We start from the raw sequence: 24,002 nt of genomic DNA, 5'->3' as shown, positions 1-24,002 counted from the left end.
CTGACAGATGGCTGCTACACAATCTTATTTCTACCCGTGCTTTGTATTATATGTACAGTACTTAATTTTATCTGCATCAATAAAGGATTTCAATTTTTACAATTTGGGCTGTAAACACTCATTTTATTTTTCTTTGATTGTAATGTTCTAATTTGAGTTTAGCCATTTATGTAGTTATTATTGCTAAGTATTTCTTAGGAGTGTAATTTATGGGCCCCAGTTTTTTGGGTTACCTTTTTATATTGTAAATGTACAGCGCATTGTGCGAAGGTTAGCTATATTTTTAAAGGGAATCTGTTACCAGGAAAGTCACTGTTAAACCAGCCAGAGCTAGCTCAGCTGAAATGTAGTGATACCTTTCATTTAGTACCCAGTTGCTTCATTCTGGAAAAAAGGTAATTTAATCCATACGCAAATGAGTAGAAAAGTGCACAGAGGGTGGGGGCCTGAGCACCTCCTACTTCCTCTGCCAGTCCTCACTCTCCATGATTGACCGGGACAGGAGAGATGATTATGCAGGAATCTTGTCCTGTCAATCAAGAAGAGGGAGGGGCTGGCAGAGGGAGCAGGAACAGCAAGGGTGCACAGAGTGGCTTGGGCCCACCCTCTGCGCATTTAACTGCTCATTTGCATATGGATTAAAAATACTTTTTATCCATAGTGATGCAATCACCAAGTAAAACGTATAATTACATTCAGCCGGGCTAGCTCTACAAGGTGTGCCTGGCTCAACAGTGAATCTCCAGACAAGGCCTCATGCACACAACCATATCAGTTCTTGTGGTCTGCAAATTTCGGATCCGCAAAAAAGATTATTCGATTTCAATAACTTGAACCCTGACGATTAGAAAAAAAAAAAAACACAGGATCAGTTATCTCTTCTAGTTTTCCATGTATACCTCTGAATGATTCTCAAAGCTGATAATGCATATGTATTTTTTATGCAAATCTCTGTAGACATACAATACAAATGTGTGTTAGGGCTCACGCACACAACGTGGTTTTGGTCCACATCCAATCGGCACTTTATGCAAGTCGGATGCGGACCCATTCATTTTAATGGGGCAGCAAAAAATGTGGAATGGAATGGACATAAGGATGTGGACAGTACACAGGTGTGCGTTTCACATCTTTTGCAGCCCCACTGAAGTGAATAGGTTTGCATCCGGCCCCACAAAAAACAAAAAAAAATTAAACATGTCGTATTGTTGTCCTTTTTACAGACAAGTATAGGACAGTTATATAGAGTGCAGGACGTTCCGTTCCACAAAACACACACAGCCGGCAACCGTGTTTCACACATCCACAATCTGCGGACCACAAAACAGGCTACCGGCAAGTGCACAAACCCTTATGCTGAGACTTTTAAAACTCAAATACAAATAATCATCTTTTACCTCGGGTTGAGCAGAAAATTCTCGCAGTAAATGGCCATTCCAAACAAATCTCTGATCTGCCTGAAGATTAAAAAAATAATAATTTAACTTTTCAATTTATTAAATGTATTTTTCCAATTATTTTTTTATTTCAATAAAATGTAACGGATGCAAAGAAATATTGCAATCACAACAGAGCACAGATAAATTAAATAGCCCCTTTATCACAATATCTATGGCTAGTTTCACACTAGCGGTAGCCTTCTCTGGCATGCTGTTCCGGCATGGAACAGCATGCCGGATCCGTGCTACAGCTAGTGCACCGTGCCGCCGGAAGTCCGCTCCGGCTCCATTCACTATAATGGGGGCGGGCTGGAGGTCAAAAAAGGTCATAAAGGAGGTCATAAAGGTTACCTTTATGTAAAATCCTATGTGAGGGACATGTGGAGTCGCTGTGGGAAGAAATATATGGAGCCAAAAACAATAATAAAATACTAATAAGAGTTCATTATAAGCCACCAAAGTCCACAGAAAATCTACTACTAAATGAGAAAGACAAGGCGGCAGATCATAATGAGGTCATTATTACTGGGGAACTTCAACTACCCAGATATAGACTGGAAAACTGAAACCTGTACATCTCATAAAGGAAAGTTCTTGGCAATAAACAAAGACAATTACCTCTCCCAACTGGTTCAGGATCTGACTAAAGGCATGGCCATACTGGACTTAGTATTAACCAATAGACCTGACAGAACAACATATGTGCAGGTTGGGGGGACACCTGGGAAATAGTGACCATAACAAAATAACTTTCCAATTGTCATTGGAACAAACAAAGGAAAAAAAAAAAAAAAAAAAAACTTTAGTTAACTAAGAGAGGCCATTGGCCTAACTAACTGGGACAAAGTCCTCAAAAATTAAAAATACAGCCACAAAATGGGATATTTTTAAAATCATCCTAAAATCTAATTGTGAGATGTACATACCTTATGGGAATAATCGGGTAAGTAACAAGAAGAAGGAAAAAAAAAAAAAAAAAAAAAAACAATGTGGACGAATAAAATGGTAAAGAAAGCATTTAAAGGGAACCTGTCACCTCCAAAAACCATCTCAAGCCACCAGCAGTACCTGACAGTAGCGCGTTTCCGACTAGAATTTTCTTCCTGAAGGCCAATGCGGCTAAAGCTCAGAAAACGTTCTTTTATCCCCTGCCGGCGCGCTTCTCTAGTCATGCTTGAAGTCAAGGGGGCTGCGACCTCCTTGCTTCAAGTCAAGATAACCATGCCCCTTCCCTGCCTTCGCTGTGACTGACCACGCTTTTGCAGAGTTCGGCAAAGCCAGCCAAACTGCCGGCTGTCAGTCACAGCAAAGGGGCAGGAAAGGGGTGTGGTCATCTTGACTTGAAGCAAGGAGGTTGCAGCCCCCTTGGCTTCAAGCATGACTAGAGAAGCACTCGGCCTTCAGGTATTGATGGCGGCTTGGGATGGTTTTTGGAGCTGACAGGTTCCCTTTAAATCACTAAAACAGGAGTGTAGCAAGGAAGCATTAAAAAACTATAAGGAATACAAATAGAATGTGTAAAAGACAAAAGCAGCCAAACTAAAGACCGAGAGATTCATTGCCAAAGTGTCACGTGGGGAGTGGGGGAAAACTCCCCACCGTATAGTTTAGGGAAATGGGGAAGCAGCTAGGCCTGGACACCAGGAAAAGGGAGCAGGTCACCTCCTAATGCCACCCTAATCCTGGCCCTGATTCCTAACCGTATGAGCAGACCCAGATGGTAGTTAGGCTCATACACAGGAACCTCGGACGCTGAGTGGCCCTGAAGATCCCTGCAATGAGGTTAGGAGCAGGAGACAATCTGTTCATCTCAGAGGCAGATGAACAGGAGTCTCCAGTGACCTAGCTACAAGGAAAGGGACAGCCACTGAATCGGCAGTTAAGAGCCCAGGAACAACATGCACTTATTTGCCGCGGCCCCAACGACGAACGCACCCCATGCAAACAAGAAGCATGGGGGCTCCAGGCAGAGTTGCTCACCGACTTGTGATTCCCCCTCCAGGAAACTCTGACACCCCCTTCCGGAGGTTTTGCGACTCACAGGGGAAATGTCTAGCAAACATGCCGGAAAAAGACACCCACATGCCAGACATTTAACAACGAGACATACAACAGACCACGCACATAACCCACACCAAACATAGATACAAGGGAAGGTAAAGACATAGGGGAGACATCAAGGTGACATTGATGTTTAGCTAGGAGGCCCTCCCACTGGACAGATGGTATATCCAGGATAGGAGCAGCACTCCAGCTCTCACAAAGGCTGAAGGGCAACTGACCTCTTGGACACAACAAAACATATGAAGAGCCAAGAGGCCACACCAGCCAGATAATAAATCCCTCCAGCACCAGACAGGGAAGGACCAAGGGGAAAGGAGGAGCCACCTACATGCTGCAACAACATGTTGCTGCAGGCAACAGCATGCACGGCAACAGTGAAATGGCGCACACAACAGAGGCCGTGACACAAAGCGTAAATACAATCCTAAAATGTCCTTCAATTATATAAATGTTAAAACGTATAAATCTAAAAGGTGTTGGAGTGATAGGGGGGGGAGTTGCAGACAGCGGTGAGGAGAAAGCAAAGCCAGTAAATATCTTTTTCTCCACTGTATTCACTGAGAAAAAAAAAAAAACTGTCAGATGAAATGCAGAATGTAAAAGTTAATTCCCTATTAAAAGTGCCCTGTCTGACCCAGGAAGAAATGGAGCTGCATCTTAAAAAGATGAAAATAGACAAAATCGCCGGGACCAGATGGCATACAACCCCGTATCCTAAGAGAATTAAAGTTATGTCATAGCCGGACCCTCATTTCTGATCTTTAAGGACTCTATATTGGCAGGGACTGTTCCACAGAATTGGCACATAGCAAATGTGGAGCCAATATTCAAAAACTGTCCAAAAACAGAGCCCGAAAACTAGGGCGGCGAGTTTAACATCTGTCGTGGGTAAACTGTTTGAAGGTTTTCTAAGAGATGCTATCTCGGAGTACCTCAATGAAAATAAGCAAATTACGCCATATCAACATGGCTTCACGAGGGATCAGTCATGTCAAACTAATTTAATCAGTTTCTATGAGGAGGTAAGTTCTAGACTTGACAGAGGAGAAACAATGGATGTTGTATATCTTGACTTCAAAGCATTGGACACTGTACCACATAAAAGGTTAGTATATAAAATGAGAATGCTTGGATTGGGAAAAAATGTCTGTATGTGGGTAAATAACTGGTTCAGTGATAGAAAACAGAGGGTGGTTATTAATGGTAGACACTCAGATTGAGTCACTGTCCCTAGTGGGGTACCACAGGGGTCAGTATTGGGCCCTATTCTTGTCAATATATTTATTAATGATCTTGTAGAAGGCTTCAACAGTAAAATATTAATGTTTGCAGATGGCAATAAACTGTGTAACGTAATTAACACAATAGAGGACAGTATACTACTACAAGAGGATCTGGATAGATTGGAGGCTTGGTCAGAGAAGTGCCAGATGGGGTTTTACAATGACAAATGTAAGGTTATGCACATGGGAAGGAAAATACATGTCACCAGTACATACTAAATGGTGAAACACTGGGTAACACTGACATGGAAAAGGACTTAGGAATTTTAGTGGACAACAAACTAAGCTGTAGAAACCAGTGTCAGGCAGCTGCTGACAAGGCCAGTAAGATAATGGGTTGCATCAAAGGGGCATAGATGCCCGTGAGGAGAACATAGTCCTACCACTTTACAAATCACTAGTCAGACCACACATGTTCACAGGAGTCCAGAACTGTACAGTGTGTGTACAAGGCAGACATAGCAGAGCTAGAGAGGGTTCAGAGAAGGGCAACTAAAGTAATAACTGGAATGGGTGGAAAATAGTACCCAGAACGATTATCAAACTTAGGGTTATTCACTTTAGAAAAAAAATAAAAATTATAATAAAATACTGAGGGGATATCCAACAACTATGTATAAATATATCAGGGGTCAGTACAGAAATCTCTTCCATCATCTATTTATCCCCAGGACTGTGACGAGGGGACGCGTCTGGAGGAAAGAAGGATTGTACACAAACATAGAAGAGGATTCTTTACGGTAAGAGTAGGCATGGATGGAGTTCAAGAGGGGCCTAGATGTATTTCTGGAGTGTAATAATATTTCAGGATATAGTTACTAGAGAGGGGTTGTTGATCCAGGGAGTTATTCCGATTGCCTGATTGGAGTCGGGAAGGAATTTTTTTCCCCTAATTGGGGAAAAATGGTTTCTACCTCACAGGGATTTTTTATTGCCTTCGGCCTCAAGCACATGACCGTTCCGCTTTTTTTGAAGTTCGCAAACCGCGGATCCGCAAAAAACGGAAGCCGCCCGTGTGCCTGCCGCAATTTGCGTAACGGAACGGACGGACCATTGTACAAATGCCTATTCTTGTCCGCAAAACAGTGCGGGCCCACGGAACGGAGCAACGGATGCGACAGCACATGTTTTGGGGCCCAATTGAAGTGAATGGGTCTGCCAAAACTGCAGCTCGGTTGTGGACCAAAACAACGGTTGTGTGCATGAGGTCTTCCTCTGGATCAACTTGCAGGATAGCAGGCTAAACTGGATGGACAGAAGTCTTATAAACTATGTTAGGGTAATTTTCCGGAATAGAGAGTTCTGTCTTAAGGGCTTAATACCAGAAAAGAACTGATCAGTTTTATCCCCATACATTCTGAATGGAGAGTAATCCGTTCAGGATGCATCAGGATGTCTTCAGTTCAGTCTTTTTGACTGTTCAGGATGGAGATAATACTGCAGCATGCTGCGGTTTTATCTCCGGCAAAAAAAAAAAATGAACACTTGCCTGAATGGCGGATGAGGAGAGTATATAGTGTATACAGAGGGAGGAGGGTATATAGTGTATACAGAGGAAGGAGGGTATATATAGTGTATACAGAGGGAGGAGTGTATATAGTGTATGCAGAGGGAGGAGTGTATATAGTCTATGCAGAGGGAGGAGTGTATATAGTCTATGCAGAGGGAGGAGTGTATATAGTCTATGCAGAGGGAGGAGCGGGGTAGGGTATATAGAGGGAGGGGCAGAGAAAGGTATATCGTGTATATGGAGGGAGGAGGGCATATAGTGTATATAGAGGGAGGAGCGTATATAGTGGTTATAGAGCAGTGTTTCCCAACCAGTGTGCCTCCAGCTGTTGCAAAACTACAACTCCCAGCCAAAGGCTGGTATTACTGTACTGTGCCGGCAGCAGGGAGCGCACGGCGTCATAGCAACCAGTGACGCCGTGCGCTCCTGCTCTCAGGAGGGATCCAGGCCGCGGTTCCACGGCCCGCATACGGCCGTGAAACACGGCAGTGTGCATGAGGCCTCAATTAGATTTATACATCAATACAGGCCACTAGGCAGCCATGTATTGATATAGTGCAAATGAAGTCTTTAATGATGGCTATTTAGCCATCACTGAATACTATGGGCAAACGAATGTATGCCAGTTAGGCCTCATGCACACGGCTGCGTTAGGCCTCATGCACAATGACGCTGTGCGATCATGCTGTCAGCAGGAATCCCCGGCCTGGTTTCCACAGTCCGCTCTCGGCCGCGGAACACGGCCGTGTACATGAGGCCTAATTGTCACCCAAGGTGACTTAAAAAAAAAAAAAAAAAAAAGTTTAAAAAAAGTTTTTACAAATATAAAAAATAAAAAGTTCAAATCCCCCCCCCCCCTTTCCTTAAAATAAAAACACAACCAATAAAAATAAAATAAGCATCATGGGCATCGCCACGTGCGAAAATGCCCATACTATTAAAATATAACAATATTAATGGCATACGGCAAATGGAACAGCAGGGAGGAAAATAAAAATAGCCAATTTGCAATTTTTTGTCACTTTGTCACAAAAGTGAGCAAAAAGTGACACGCATAGCTACAAAAAAAGTTATAGGCGTTATAATATGGTTATGAAAAAAAAAATTCCTCAAAAGGTTTTAATTTTTTTCAGTATTAAAACACAAGAAAAATTATACAAGTGTGGCATTGGAACAGTACTGACCTGGAGAATGAAGATAACAGGTCAATTTTACCGCATAAGGTACAGTGTAAAAATAAATAAAAACCTTAATCAGAATTGCGTTTTTTCCCAATTCTACTCAATTCGGATTTTTTTTCCCACTCCCTACTACATGGTATGCAATCGTAAATGGTGGCATTACAAAAAATAAGCCCTCATAAGGCTATGTGAAGAGAAAACTACAAAAGTTAGGACTATGGGAAGGCAGGAGTAAAAAATAAAAATGAAAAAATTGAAAATCCCAGGGTCCTTAAGGGGTTAAATCTATGGTTTGGTAACAGTAAAAGGGCTAGTGCACAGTTTTTTGGGGCTGATTTTCAAGCATTTCTGCCTCAAAATCTTCTCCAAAAATGCGATATTTGTCAGGTGTTCAGGATCAGACTTCCGGTAGAACCTTTGATATGTGTATTGGGCTTGTTACAAGACAAATTCACAACTGATCTCAATATTGGCCTTTGAACACTGTACCAAGCTAGGAAATTAATAGCCAAATACTGGATAAGCACTACAGTACTGGCTAAGGAGGAATTTATTGCACGTATGAATGTGATAATTGGAAATTAAAAGGGGGGGGGGGGGGTATACTTTAAAAGAGGTACGATTAAGAAGTTTGAGTCTATATGGGGACCATGGTTGAGAACGCCAGGACTACCCACTGGACGTCTTATGTCCTTGCAACTGAGGCAGACGCCTAGATTATGGTGAAGTGTAACACGATAATGTGATGTTACTGATGAACGGGTTATGGTGGAAACAGGGGTAGTTGTTTCTCAAGCTGTGTGGAGGAGAATAACGAGCTGACATTGTGGTGCGGTGCAGGTTGGGGGGGGGGGGGGGGGTTTACACTCTTCTAAGTTTGAACTGTGTGTATTAATGTGTGAATTGGGTCCTAACTTGTTTACGTTAATATATATTTGATGTATGTATATCTGTACAAATTTAAAAAACTTTTTAAAAAAATTGACTTGATTTGAAAAAAATGTGACAGTGATGTGAAAGCCCTCATTTGCATATTCTTTTTAATAAGTATCATAACTCGTAAACAGAGCCTTGGATCAAGAAAAGAAAACCAGCATTGTAATCATGTGAACCACAGCTAAGTGTCCATGCAAACAGTTGGATAGGAAGGCCCTTTGTGACAGACTCCCTGCTTTTTCTTACCCTTTCCAGAAGGCTCATTTCTTGAAATTCTGGACTTGTGTTGGAAAGTCTTTGCAGAGTATGGGTAAGATCATATGAGGTGGAGAAGTAAAATCCATCAACACTGAGAACATGGTTGATCATGGAAAGGAACGCTTTATTATCCTGTAACTGTTACAGGAAAACCACGTTAACATTTTTCCTTACTGTAAAAAGAAAAATAATTGCATTCTAGGCAATACTGGTGAATGTGCAACAAATCAGCATTACAGGAAAACCACGTTAACATTTTTCCTTACTGTAAAAAGAAAAATAATTGCATTCTAGGCAATACTGGTGAATGTGCAACAAATCAGCATTACAGGAAAACCACGTTAACATTTTTCCTTACTGTAAAAAGAAAAATAATTGCATTCTAGGCAATACTGGTGAATGTGCAACAAATCAGCATAAAAAAAATAAAATAAAAAAAAATAAAAAAAAAAGGGAGGATTGCTATATAAATATTCTATTATAAGCAAACAACACCGAAAAAGGAGATTTTTGTATAACTTACCAGTAAAATCTCTTTCTCTCTCTCTTCATTGGGGGACACAGGAACCGTGGGTATAGGAGGAGTTGACACTAGTAAAAGCCGTTAGCTCCTCCCCTGGCAGCTATACCACCTCCAGCCTGGAGAGAGAGCTTCAGTTTGTGTACAAGCAGTAGTAGAAGCAAGCCAACCAAGAAAAAACATGGACCACCACCATTCCAAAAACACAACAGGGTTCTAACCAGCAACTGCCACAACTGTGGTTGAACAACAATACTGGGTGGGTGCCGTGTCCCCCAATGAAGAGCGAGAAAAGATTTTACTGGTAAGTTATACAAAAATCTCCTTTTCTCGCCCATATTCATTGGGGGACACAGGAACCGTCGGACGTCCAAAAGAAGTCCACAGGGAGAGAAAAAAACCACAGCCCCATGGAAACAAGCATCCCTGGAGGCATCTAGGAAACTGCCGCCCGCAAGACCATGCGGCCCAAGGCAGCGTCTGCCGATGCATAAGTATGCACCTGGTAAAATTTTGTGAAAGTGTGCAAGGAGGACCAAGTAGCCGCCTTACACAATTGTGCAGCCGAAGCGCGATTCCTTAGAGCCCAAGATGTGCCCACCGCTCTGGTGGAGTGAGCCGTGACACCTAAGGCTGAGTTCACATGGGCGAGATTTCCACGCGGGTGCAATGCGGGAGGTGAACGCATTGCACCCGCACTGAATCTGGACCATTCATTTCTATGGGGCTGTGCACATGAGCTGTGATTTTCACACATCACTTATGCGTTGCGTGAAAATCGCAGCATGCTCTAAATGGGGCTGAGTGAAAATCGCAAGCATCCGCAAGCAAGTGCGGATGCGGTGCGATTTTCACGCATGGTTGCTAGGAGACATTCACTATTATTTTCCCTTATAATAATATGATTATAAGGGAAAATAATAGCATTCTGAATACAGAATGCTTAGTAGGTGGTCAATTGAGGGTTAAAAATAATAATTAACTCACCTTCTCTTGATCACGTAGCTGCGATGAGTTAATTATTGAGTTAATTATTATTTTTTTAACCCTCAATTGACCACCTACTAAGCATTCTGTATTCAGAATGCTTTTATTTTCCCTTATAACCATGTTATAAGGGAAAACATTAACATCTACACAACACCGAACCCAACCTGAACTTCTGTGAAGAAGTTCGGTTCTGGGTACCACAGTCTTTTTTATCACGCGCGTGCAAAACACATTGCACCCGCGCGATAAAAAAAACTGAACATCGGAACGCAATCACAGTCAAAACTGACTGCAATTGCGTACCTACTTGCGCGGGTTTGCAGCAATACACTGGGACGCATCCGGATCTAATCTGGACATGCTCGTGTGAACTCAGCCTAAAGGCGGAACCCTGTCCCGGGCATGGTAAGCCTCCGCAATTGCAGCCCGAATTCAATGTGCGATTGCCACCTTGGAGGCAGCCAATCCTTTGCAAGGACCCTCCGGAATGACAAAAAGGGAGTCCGTACGGTGGAAGGAACCGGAGGCTGCCAAATAGATCTTCAGAGCTCTGACAACATTCAAATGGTGCAACTCCTTTTCCTTAGGGCAGTGAGGGAGAAGCTTTTAGATACTGAGTTCCCAAACTACAACCTAAAACCCACTTATTTATCACAAAGTGCCAACACAGCAATTTAGCCTGAATACTACAGTCCAATATAGTATATCTTCCACGTGCTTTATCATTTAGCTATAATAGCCTGCCTACATTCAATGTGCTGCATGTGCTTTCATAGCATGTCCTGCGCTGATGAATAGCAGGACAATTCTAAGCCATATTGGTACACTACAGACTTTTTCCAGGGTGTAGGTGCCCACAGAGAGGGCTCTGAGTGCCGTCTCTGGCACCCGTTCCATAGGTTCGCCACCACTGCCTTAGGGTGTGAAGGAGATGGACACAGTGAGGGAAGGACAATTTCCTAGTTAATATGGAAGTCATAGACAAGATCCCTTGTGCGGGAGAGGAAGGTGGGAAGCTTCCGATTGAGCCTCGAAGCCATCAAGTCCACGTTGGGGCGACCCCAACAGAGACAGATCGCCTCGAACGGGAGGAGGGACCACTTGCCCGGGTCTATTGTGGTCCTGCTGAGGAAGTCCACAGTCCAGTTTTCCACACCTGGAATGTAGATTGCTGAAATTGCCAGTACATGGGCTTCGGGCCACTGTAAAATCTCGGCAGACTCCTGCATCACCGCAAGGCTGCGTGTTCCCCCCTGGTGGTTGATATACGCCACTGCCGAGGCGTTGTCTGACTGGACTCTGACGGGGTGACCCTTCAGGAGTTGGGTCCAGTGCTGGAGGGACAGAAGTATCGCTATGAGCTCCAGGACATTGATCGGGAACTTGGACTCCGACCGAGACCATGTGCCTTAGACTGTCCTGGGGGAAAGCACCCCTCCCCAACCCAGAAGACTGGCGTCGGTGGTAACAACTGTCCAGGAGACCAGAAGGAAGGACGTTCCCAGAGCTGGGACAGACAGCTACCAACAAAGGGACAAACGCACCTGAGGAGAGAGGTGGATGTGATGAAGATTTGTCCCAGGAGGACAGGATCGCTCTCTGGAACGTGCGACAGTGGAACTGGGCAAAGGGAATCGCCTCAAAACAGGCAACCATCTTCCCTAACGTCCTCATGCAGAGTCGAATGGACTGAAGTCTGCAGTCTAGGAGAACCCTCACAGAACGGTGTAAGGCCAGTCGTATGTCCGGAGGAAGGCGAATCCGTGCGGCATCCATGTCTAGAAGCATACGCAAAAAGACCAACTGTCTGGAGGGCGTCAGAGAAGACTTCTGCAGGTTGACCAACCACTCGAAGCGTGCAAGGGCTTCCAGCGCGATCTGTACGCTGTTCGATGCCTGAGCAAAGGAGGGTGCCTTGATGAGGATGTCGTCCAGATAAGGCATAAGGAATATGCCTCTGGAACGGAGCAGGGCGAGAAGAGGGGCTAGAATCTTCATGAAGACCCGAGGCACAGTTGCCAGCCCGAACAGGAGGGCGACAAAACGATGGGGACGTGGAGGTATGCGTCCTGGATATCTATGGCCAAAAGGAATTCACCCTGCTCTAGAGAAGTAATTACGTAACGAAGGGATTCCATCTGAAACCGCTGTAGACGGAGGAACTTGTTCAACAGTTTGAGGTCCAGGATAGGGCACTCTGAGCCCTACTTTTTGGGGTTAGAATACCCCTTGAACCTTTCTGCCGGGGGAACGGGAGAGATGACTGAATGGCCTGGGAGAAGGTGGCCGCTCGCTCGGGGTAGATGGGATTGAAAAACACCTGTCTGGGGGAAGAGACATGAACTCAATCAGGTATCCCGAGGACACAAATCTCGAGAGCCCACGCATCAGGCACATGGGCACGCCAGATGTCCTGGAAGAGGAGGAGGCGGCCCCACACCCGGGTGGGCGGGGGCGCACCTTCAGGCTGAGGACTGCTCAGCCTGAGGTCTAGGACGCCAGGAGGGTTGTGCCCGAAAGGACGTTTTTATGCATCGATCTTGGGAAGTAAAACCTCCTCCCGCAGTGGAAGAGCTCGCCACGGGGCGGGAGCTAGCGAAACGACGGAAGGGCCTGCCACGTGAGGAACTTGACCTAACGTGCTAGATTCCGCCTGGCCCTAGGCTGAGGGAGATGAGAACCAAAAGAGACGTCTTGCAGAGGAACTTCCCCGCCTGGTTGAGCAACTGCACTAAGGAGGTGAGATCTTGAGCAGGGACCTCGGAAACCAAGTCCTGGTCTACTTGGCTGCCCCGCTCAGAGATTGCCTTTGCCACTCATGCGGAGGCGAATACAGGCCTAAGGGCTGAACCCGTAGCTGCGAAAAAGGGATTCCGTCCGACGAAGGGAGGATCCATCGGCTATAGGAATAGCCGTATTTTTGGCTAGCCGTGCCACTGGTGGGTCCACTTTAGGAGGGGAAATCCACATGGAAACGCAGTCCGCTGGGAAGGGATATAGGATGTCCAGCTTTTTGGGGTGCGGAAAAACGCATGTCTGGATGATCCCAAGCCTTGGAAACCACCGCCGAAAAATCTTTATGGCGAGGAAACACTCTTGAGGCCTGTTTGCGACGGAAGAAGGATACCCTCTGTTGGTCAGTGGGGGGAGGATCATCCTGCACCCGGAAGGTGTTGCAGATAGTAGCATTGAGGCTATCCACGGTGGAGGCCAACTTAGAAGGCTGCTCCGTATCCATATCCAGATCTGAATTCTCAACCTCTCCTTCGGACAGCACGTCCCCAGGAGAAGAGAACCCCGAGTGTAATCGTACACGGGGCGGAGAGGAAGAAACATGGTCCACTCTGGAGCGTTTGTGTGAATGCCGTGCACTGACGGAATCACCGGAGGGGCGCAACCGGGGGAGGGCGTCGGCTGGGGGTTCTCCGAGGGAGGTGCAGCCTGCGTAGGTGGCGGGTTCTCTACCAAGCTGGCGGGATGCAGGGGAGCGAGGCTGCCCTGTTCCCCTTGTCTTCTTGTGGGGGAGGAGGCAGCGTGGCGAACCAACGCTGGCGTGCTCCCCCCGGGAGAACAGGGAGGCGAGGCGTCCACTGTTTCCCACCTGTAAAAGAAGAAAGAGTAAAATAAGAAGCTAAAAAAAATAAAAAATCTGCAGGTGCCTCCTATTGACACAGGAAAAAAACTGAAGCTCTCTCTCAGGACTTAACAGCTTTTACTAGTGTCAACGCCTACTAGAGGACATAGCTATACCCACAGTTCCTGTGTCCCCCATTGAATATGGACGAGAAATGTGCTTATTTAAATGAATGTTGTCTTAAAGAAAATGTGCAGGTGAAATAACAGCTTTACACGTTTGTTTCTCAAAGTTGAATCAACTAATTAATTAATGAACTCACAATTTAAACTGCTGCAGTGTACATGTCATATAATAGGGTGCAATGGACTTATCTTAATCCACATGGAGTTGCCCACCCGGTGCCCATGGATAGCAATGTAAACAAGAATAGCCTTTACAAGATGGCACCTGGGTCTTTGCTTAACTCTTTCAGTGCAAGTATAGTAGGAGAGACAGACACAGGCTGTCCATTGCTTCCCTGGATGCCCTGTATCTGTGTCTGCTCTGAACACTTTCAGCGCATGCACAGTATAAACACAGAAGCACCATCCTGGAAAGGCAATAGATGCGGGGACTTATTTACATTGCTACCCGTAAGCACCAAGTCCATCAAGGCTGAGGTAAGCATGGATGCAATTCACTAGGTTGTTTTGCCATTAAACATTAGTTATGGCATCAGCAAGATTTACAGTGGAATGCAATAGTTTGTACACCCCTGGTCAAAATTACTGTTGCTTAACTGTTCAAAGTAAGCACATTCTCTCCTTTTTCCCCCCTCTCTAATTTTCACCTTTTACATTTTCAAAATAACAAATAAGGAAAAAGTGTGCCCAAAGCAAGTTTTCGCACCATGCATGGTTAATGCGTATTAGCACGCCCTTTTGGCAAGCATCACTTTTAACGCTTTTTGTAGCCAGCCAAGGGTCTTGATACTTCTTTCAGGAATTTTCATCTTCTCTTCCTTGAAAAAGTCTTCCAGTTCTGTGAGATTCCTGGGCCGTCGTACATTCTCTTTTGAGGTCTATCCACAGATTTTCAATTATGTTCTGATCAGGGGACTGTGAGGACCATGAGACCTTTTGAGGTAGTCTATTGTGGGTTTTGAGGTGTGTTTCGGATCAATAATAATTCGTAGTTGGCGTTATGTCTGCTTCCAGAATTTTCTTGAATCCATTCTTCCCTCTACTCATGAAATGTTCCCAGTGCCATTGGCTGCAACACAACCCCAAAGCATGATTAATCCACTCCCATGCCTAATGGTTGGAGAGGTGTTCTTTTCAGGAAATTATGTGCCCTTTTTTATTCAAACATAACTTTGCTCACTGTGAAGAAAGTTCTATTTTAACCTCATTGGTCCAGAGGATTTGTTTCAAAAATGCATCAGGCTTGTTGAGATGTTCTTTTGCAAACTTCTGATGCTGAATTTTGTGGTGAGGACGCAGGAGAGGTTTTATCCTAATGACTCTTCCATGAAGGCCATATTTGTGCAGGTGTTGCTGAACAGTAGAACAATATACCACAACTCCAAAGTCTGTTATATCTTCCTGAAGGTCTTTTGCAGTCAAGTGGGGGTTCCGATTTGCCTTTCTAGCAATCCTATCAGCAGCTGTCTCTGAATTATTTTCTTGGTCTTCAAGACCTTCTCTTTACCACCATTGTTCCCGTTTCTTAATTATATTTCGAACTGAGGAAATGGCAACCTGAAAACTTTTGTTATCTTCTCTAGCCTTCTCTAACTGAACCTAACTGAAAACAAACATTTAAATAGCCGTAATATAAAAAAATTGCATAAGGCCGCATTAATACAACTGTGGAACATCCATGTCTGTTTTGCGAACTGCAAAACACTGGTACCAGCTATGTGCTCTCTGCATTGTGATGCAGACCCATTGATTTCAATGGGTCCGCGAGCCACAACATGTGGCCGAAGATAGGACGTGTCCTATATTTTGCGATGTGGAGGCACAAACCAGGAAGCACACAGAACGGGTTCCGTGTGTTTCCATGTGCTTCTGGGTCGTGTGAATGCAGCCCAAGGAATTCCAAGAAGACTTGTTCATCTGGCATTTATACATCTACATACACAAATATGTTGCCAAAACTCACCTGAGTATCAGTTAAATGTAAAATTGTCTTTTTATAGGAGATTATATCAAAATCAGTTGCCTTCCAGATGGAATGGTTAAGAAGATCACCCACTTTCTTCTTACGGGTAATCACAATCAGATACATTCCTGTGAAATGGAAGAAAATCAGAAGAAAAATCACAATTCAATCCATTCTTAAATCTAATACCCTAATCCATGGATATTCAGCTGAACACATTTAAATAGTGCACTAGGGGGAGCTTAACTAAAACTGGCTTGGAAAAGGAAAGGAAACCTGGCTTAGTTGCCCATAATAACCAATCAGATTCCATTTTTCACTGCTTCTTTAAAAAGTGAAAGGTAGAATCTGATTGGTTGCTATGGACAACTAAGCCAGTTTTGCTTTACATCAGTTTTGATAAATCCTCCCCTCCCCCCCTTCTTGCTGAAATCAGAAACTTCTAAGTGCTGGGTCTTAAGTTCTTATTAAAGAGGACCTTTCACCGATTATGACACTGAACTATGAATACAGACACGGAGAGCGGCGCCCGGGGATCTCACTGCACTTACTGTTATCCCTGGGCGCCGCGCCGTTCTCCTGCTATGCCCTCCGGCATCTCCAGTCACAAAGTTATGGTAGGCGGAGTTTGCCCTTGTTCTTCTGCAGCGCTGGCCAATCGCATTGCAGAGCTCACAGCCTGGGAGAAAATAACCTCCCAGGCTGTGAGCTCTGCGCTGCGATTGGCCAGCGCTACAGCAGAACAAGGGCAGACTCCGCCTACCATAACTTAGCGACTGAAATCTCTGCCTACTATAACTTAGTGTCCGGAGATACTGGAAGAACGGAGCGGTGCCCAGGGATAATTGTAAGTGCAGTGAGATCCCCGGGCGCCGCTCTACATGTCTGTATTTTTTACTTACATTCACCATAGAAGATGGGATACTGCTATTGTACTGTACACTCCATGATTATACCCAGGTAACAGCATTACTTGCAACGTGATTTTTTCTTTTGTGCCCATTTCATAGTCCCATCTTTCAAAGCCATTATTATACTGTATAACACTTACTGTTTGTCTCAGAATGATACATTTGATAACAGATTCCCTTAAAGAAGTTGTCCGAGTTTTAGATATTGACAACTTATCCTAAGATAGATCATCAATATCAGAATCGATACTGATCCAGCACCCAAACACTCACAAGATCTGCTGTTTCTAGCAGCCTCTAGCTCCAGGAAATATACAGCGTACGAATCTGTACACTGTGTAGTTTCTGTGCCGACATACTGAGGCTCAGCTGTCATTCACCTGAATGGGATCTGAGCTACATAACTCTGACACAACCGCTACACAGTGTACGGAGAGGTCTACTTTTAGCTTCATATACTGTAGTGTCCGATGCCGTGGCTGCCTAAAACAGCCTATTGGTAGGGTGTTCTGGGTGTTGGACCCCAACAATTTGATAATCATGAATGATTCTGAGGATAAGTCATCAATATCTGTAGTCTGGCAACCCCGTTAAGGCTGCCCATTGACAGACAGGCTATGATCAGGATTTCATATGCAGTTTTGAAGCTAAAAATCAGGTGTGGGTCATAAAGGGAGAGAAAATACAAGGGTACGACCACATGGCATGGTCATGTGGTGCTTGCGACGAGGCTGCATTGAGTTCAACTACTGAGCCGTCGTATGGGCAACACTGTAATTAAACTAATGAGACCACACTATATTGTCAGTCTGTATTGCCGATAGCCGTGCATCAACCTAAATACTGCACGGCCATTAACAATACAGACCCACTTAACAGTGCAGTATCAAGTTAATTAAAGCCTGCTGCGGCCCACATGGTCGTGCAGTACCTGAAGTGCCACACAAAACACATGTTGTCATACCCTAAAGGGCAGATTATACTTTGCTCCCTTTTTAAATACATATCGGATTTACTTCAAAACTGTATATGAAAACCTGACTGTATACAGGCAGCCTTAAAAGGGTTTTCCAAGACTAAAGTAATAACTGGAATGGGGCAACTAAAGTAATAACTGGAATGGGGCAACTACAGTACCCTGAAAGATTATCAAAATTAGGGTTATTCACTTTAGAAAAAAATGACGACTGAGGGAAGATCTAATTACCATGTATAAATATATCAGGGGTCAGTACAGAGATCTATCCCATCATCTGTTTATCCCCAGGACTGTGACGAGGGGACATCCTCTGCGTCTAGAGGAAAGAAGGTTTGTACACAAACATAGAAGAGGATTCTTTACGGTAAGAGCAGTGAGACTATGGAGCTCTCTGCCTGAGGAGGTGGTGATGGCGAGTACAATAAAGGAATTCAAGAGGGGCCAGGATGTATTTCTGGAGTGTAATAATATTACAGGATATAGCTACTAGAGAGGGGTCGTTGATCCAGGGAGCTATTCTGATTGCCTGATTGGCGTCTGGAAGGATTTTTTTATTCCCCTAAAGTGAGGAAAATTGGCTTCTACCTCACAGGGTTTTTTTGCCTTTATGTGCGATCAAACGACTGGACCGATCTTTACTAAATTCGGTACATCTGATGTCCGGGAAGGTTTTGGACCAGGTCTCAGCTCTTCCCATTCCCGAGATATTCCCCAAAAAATGACCCACATTAGCCAATACAAGCCAGCAAGTTTTTCTCTTCAAATCCCAACTGGCATAAACACAGTTTTACTCCAGGTTTCCATGACAACCCAGCCATTTTTATTTACTGCTTAAAGGGGCGGGCACAGTGGAGGTCACTGATAATAAAGGGGCGGAGCGCCATGAAGGTCCCTGTTAAAGGGCGGTCACTGTGAAAGTCACTGTTAACCGGGCTCAGTTTCACCTTAAGGACTAGGCCATTTTTTGCAAATCTGACCAGTGTCAGTTTATGTGTGAATAACTTTAAAACGCTTTGACCTATCCAGGCCATTCTGAGATTTTTTTTTCGTCACATATTGTACTTCATGACACTGATAAAAAAAATAAAAATTATACTTTTTTTATATCAAAATTAGCAAATTTCCAATTTCTTTACTTCTATAATACATAGTAATACCTACAAAAATTATTACTTTACATTCCCCGTATGTCCACTTCATGTTTGGATCATTTTTGGAATGATATTTTATTTTTGGGGGACGTTACAAGGTTCAGAAGCAAATCTTGAAATTTCTCTGAAATTTACAAAAAAAACTACTTTTTAAAAAGGACCAGTTCAGGTCTGAAGTCACTTTGCGAGGCTTACATAATAGAAACCACCCAAAATGATCCCATTCTAGAAACTACACCCCTCAAGGTATTCAAAACAGATTTTACAAACGTTGTTAACCCTTTAGGTGTTCCACAAGAATTTATGGAAAATAGAGATACAATTTCAAAATTTCACTTTGGCATATTTTCCATTTTAATAATTTTTTTCCAGTTACAAAGCAAGGGTTAACAGCCAAACCAAACTCAATATTTATGGCTCTGATTCTGTAGTTTACAGAAACACCCCATGTGTGGTCGTAAACCGCTGTACGGGCACACGGCAAAGCGCAGAAGGAAAGGGAATGCCATACGGTTTTTGGAAGGCAGATTTTGCTGTACTGGTTTTTTGACACCATGTCCCATTTGAAGCCCCCCTGATGCACCCCTAGAGTAGAAACTCCCAAAAAAAAGTGACCCCATTTTAGAAACTGGATAGGGTGGCAGTTTTGTTGGTACATATGATTTTTGGTTGCTCTATATTACACTTTTTGTGAGGCAAGGTAACAAGAAATGGCTGTTTTGGCACAGTTTTTATTTTTTGTCGTCATTTACAACATTCATCTGACAGGTTAGAATCGTTAGATCATGTGGTATTTTTATACACCAGGTTGTCACTGACGCAGCGATACCCAATATGTATACAATTTTTTTTATTTATGCAAGTTTTACACAATTATTTCATTTTTGAAACAAAAATAAAAAAAATCATGTTTTAATGTTTTTATATTCTGAGAGCCATAGTTCTTTCAGTTTTTGGGCAATTATTTTGGGTAGGGTCTAATTTTTTGCTGGATGAGATGACGGTTTGTTTGGCACTTTTTTGGGGTGCATGACTTTTTGATCGCTTGGTATTACACTTTTTGTGATGCAAGGTGACAAAAATTAATTATATTTTTTTTTACGGTGTTCATCTGAGGGGTTAGGTCATTTGATATTTTTATAGAGCAGGTTATTACAGACGCGGCGATGCCTAATATGTCAATTCCGCCCCCCCCATTTTTTACCAATTTTTTACTTTATTTGGGGAAAATTGCGTTTTTCTTTATTTTTACTTGAAATGTAATTTTTTTTGGGTGGGGGGATTTATTTTTTCACATTTTTTTCACTTTATTTTTCGTCCCACTTTGGGACTTTAACTTTTGGGGGTCTAATCCCCTTTACAATGCATTCAAATACTTCTGTATTGGAATGCATTAGCTGTATGAGTAATACAGTGTTTATTACTCATACAGCTTCCAGCCTGTGAGATCCAGGGGGCTGGATCTCACAGGCTCGTCACTGGAAGGCAGCGCCTCAGGAAGGCATCGCGCTGCCTTCCATGCCATCGGGTAACCCCTACGCGGCGGGGATCGGAACTACACATGACATACCGGTACGTCATGTGTCCCAAACAGATTAAAGGGGAGGTCACTGTGAAATTTACTGTTAAAGGGGTGGTCAGGGGGGCATGGCCAACTGCCGGCATGAGAGCACGCGTTTGAGAGCAGCTCCGCTTACCCTCTATAATCCTGCTCCATCCTGACAAACTGCCGACCCCAGGTACAAAGTGGACGGTGTGTAAACGCAGGAGAAGACCCCGCACACCGACGATGGGGCCTAGCAAAGCTCAGACTGCAGCGGAGAGGCTAAAAGAATTCGCCAGGTCTGAGGCCCAGAATGGCGCCGCGACCGCATCACCATCGCGCGCGGCGGTCACCCGGGGACAGGCCGCTCAGCATACAGAGACTCATGAACCCACCGAGCCTGAATTTACTCTTAAGGCTGCATATGATCAGCTGCTAGTGGTGATTTCATCATGTCAGTCCTTGCTGACCGGGAAGTTGGAGCAGGTGAGAGTGGATGTCAGCCTACTCCACCATGATATGCAACAGCTGCAGTATCGAGTTAAGACCACTGAGGACCGCGTGTTGGCCCTGGAGGACTTGACCAGACAGATTAAAGGGAGAGTGCAAGACCTGGAAAGATCGGTGGGTCAATGGCATGCGACGACAGAAATGCGACGACTTGGAAAATAGATCGCGCCGCAATAACGTGAGGATCTTGGGCCTACCTGAGAAAGCTGAGGGAAGAGATCCGGCGGCGTTCCTGGAGGCCTGGTTCAAGGAGCAGTTCCCTGAAGCACCGTTCACTCCAGCCTATGCAGTGGAGAGGGCACACCGTGTCCCTGCCAGACAACCACCACCAGGAGCCCCCCCCCCCCCCTCCCCAAGACCACTTCTGGCGCGTCTCCTGAACTGGAGGGATCGCAAGACATAAGGCACGATAACGCGAGGATCTCCCTCTTTCCGGATTTCTCGAGAGAAGGGCTACGTTTGTAGCAGTTAAGCGACATCTCCAGGAGCTAAACTTGCAGTACTCCATGGCCTACCCAGCTCACCTCAGAGTGATAGATGGTGACAAGACTATCTTCTTTAACGACCCCAGAGAGGCTGAGGACTTGGCCTCGAGAGTGGCTGCACGTCCTCCTCCACGCTGATTTGCCCCCTGTTCGCGCAGCAAGTATTATCTGTTCCTTTATGTTCCCTTTGAGTGGGGCGTTCTTAGAGTTTCCATGACTTTTCTGCGAGTTATACTGATCCCATGCCATGTTATGAAGTCCATGACATTTTGTTGGCCTTAAAAGTTGGCAAGTCTTCTATATAGGGGCTCTACGACTACATAGCGGGACACTGTGGTGTCAAGTTCCATTCTATTAAGCAAATGGTGGCAGTTTTCATGATCATGTTGCAACGAGGGAAGGGGCATTACCTGTGTGGTATTGCCAAACCATCTACGCCATACAGGTCCCCGAGTTTAGGACCACTCAGTTAGCTGGTCCGGTACCTGACACACTAAGGTCTTTCATGTTATTGTTATATTGATGCACGCTCATGTATACTCGTATCAAGTATGGCCAGACTTCTATAACCTTCTTGCAGGAACATTGCTGTATTGATGTGTTCAGATGCATGTACTGATGAGGCACGAATTGAATAAGGGGTTATATGTCCTAGATTCAGAAATTGCATCCTTATGGCCCCCCTGAGAGTCATGTCGTGAAATGTCAGAGGATTGGGAGACCCAAAAAAGAGGATTGCAGTATTCTCTCAGATTCGGTCTTTTAATCCTCACATTCTGGGACTTCAGGAAACCCATCTCACTCCGGAAATGGGAAATAGGCTTAAAAAACCCTGGGCCCAACACCTATTTAGCGCCTACGGCAGCGCACACTCTAGGGTAGTAGCACTCCTGTTTCATAGGAGCCTGAGATGTGAGATTCATCACTCCATGATTGACCCAGGAGGTCAATACATTTTCTTATTTGCACATATCGACTGTGTCGCTTATGTAATTGTCAATTTGTATAATTCACCCCCTGCTTCTATCTCCCTGCTGCAGTCAGTTGTGGGCTTTGTGACTCATTACCCCAATGCTCGATTTTTATGTATGGGAGACTTTAATCAGGTCATGAGCGAGGACCTGGATAAATTTAGGTGCAGGGATGATAGACTGGGGGATGAGTGGTGAAGCTACGTCCCTTGCTAGGATCTCTCAGGAAATGGGGTGGATAGACATGTGGAGGGCCAGGAACCCACATACCAGAGAATATTCTTGTTTTACACCCTCTAGAGGTGCTCTTTCTAGAATAGATTATCTTTTTGGCAACCCTATAGTCTACACAGACCTGGTAGACATACATCATGGTCCGCAGGGTCCCTCTGATCATGCCCCGGTGCTAGCTGAGCTGGAATCCTCAATCTCCTGGAATAGGCAGTAAAATGCGCATTCACCCTTTCTAGCTCACTCTATTTGGCCCAACAGACAGAGTCCCTGATCAGCTAAAGGTGTTTTTTGAGGTCCAGGATGCTTCCACTGATCCCTTAATACTTTGGGAGACATTGAAGGTGTATCTTAGAGGTTGTCTCAAGTCTTCCATTTCATATGTCAAGAGAGAAGCGCAGCGTAAAGTGGAGGAATTACTTGCAAGCTGTAAGGTAGCTGAGAGGGTATTTACTGAGTCCCCCAAGGAGGAGCATAGAGTTGAGTGGATGACCAAAGGTAGACAATATACTCTGCACTTAGAAGAAAAAAGTAAAAGAAAACTCTTCTTCCTTAAGCAACAGGCGTTTGAGACAGGCAATCAGGCAGGGAAATTACTGGCTCATATAGTGCGGGCTAACACTATGGCTCCACCAGTACTTCGCCTTCGGGAGACTGATGGACGCATAGTGGAAACGGTTCAAGATATATTAAAATGCCTCCATGCGGACCTATATAGGTCAGCGGCTAATTACACTGAGCAGGACTTGGCGATTTACCTTGCTGAGGTCTCCTATCCCAGACTAAGTGATTTGGATAAGGGTATCATGGAAGAGGATATCACTTTGGAGGAAGAGGAAAGAGCTATTATGGACCTGCCCTCAGGGAAGGCCCCTGGACCTGACGGCATCCCGGTGGAAGTGTACTCTAGGTATAAGGAGGGTCTGGCTCCGCAGTTACTGAGGCTGTATGGGGCTGTGCACTCCGGCGGATCAATGCCAGATTCAATGTACAATGCTTCCATTGTTCTGATATTGAAACCTGGCAAGGACCCGCTGGACCGTGGATCTTATCGTCCAATCTCGCTTCTGAACTTGGATTATAAAATCCTGACTAGGATCTTAGCTAACAGACTGAATAAGGTGATAACATCTGTGATTCACTCTGACCAATCAGGTTTTATGCCGGGAAGGTCCACCTCGGATAACATCAGGAGAATGCAGGTGATTGCGCAAGTGGGCGCTGCAGGTTAAGAAAGGTGGGCCTTAGCTTCATTAGACATGGCCAAAGCTTTTGATTCCCTAGAACGGCCCTTCTTAATAGCTGTACTGAGGAGCTT

The 24,002-nt window shown here is 44.6% G+C and overlaps 1 protein-coding gene across 1 annotated transcript in view; it reads right to left on the bottom strand.

Moving 5' to 3' along the window:
- SACM1L (SAC1 like phosphatidylinositide phosphatase) overlaps positions 1-24,002 on the bottom strand; it is a 130,467-nt gene that overhangs the window by 75,366 nt on the left and 31,099 nt on the right. The window contains exons 4-6 of the mRNA XM_044293421.1: positions 15,904-16,031; positions 8,660-8,809; positions 1,398-1,457 (exon numbers count right to left, since the gene is read on the bottom strand). Coding sequence (XP_044149356.1) covers positions 1,398-1,457; positions 8,660-8,809; positions 15,904-16,031 — 338 coding nt within the window. The remainder of the gene's footprint in view (positions 1-1,397; positions 1,458-8,659; positions 8,810-15,903; positions 16,032-24,002) is intronic.

The sequence above is a fragment of the Bufo gargarizans genome, chromosome 5 (assembly GCF_014858855.1).
Source record: "Bufo gargarizans isolate SCDJY-AF-19 chromosome 5, ASM1485885v1, whole genome shotgun sequence".
Classification (NCBI taxonomy): Eukaryota; Metazoa; Chordata; class Amphibia; order Anura; family Bufonidae; genus Bufo; species Bufo gargarizans.
This window is presented reverse-complemented; position numbering and strand designations above follow the sequence as displayed.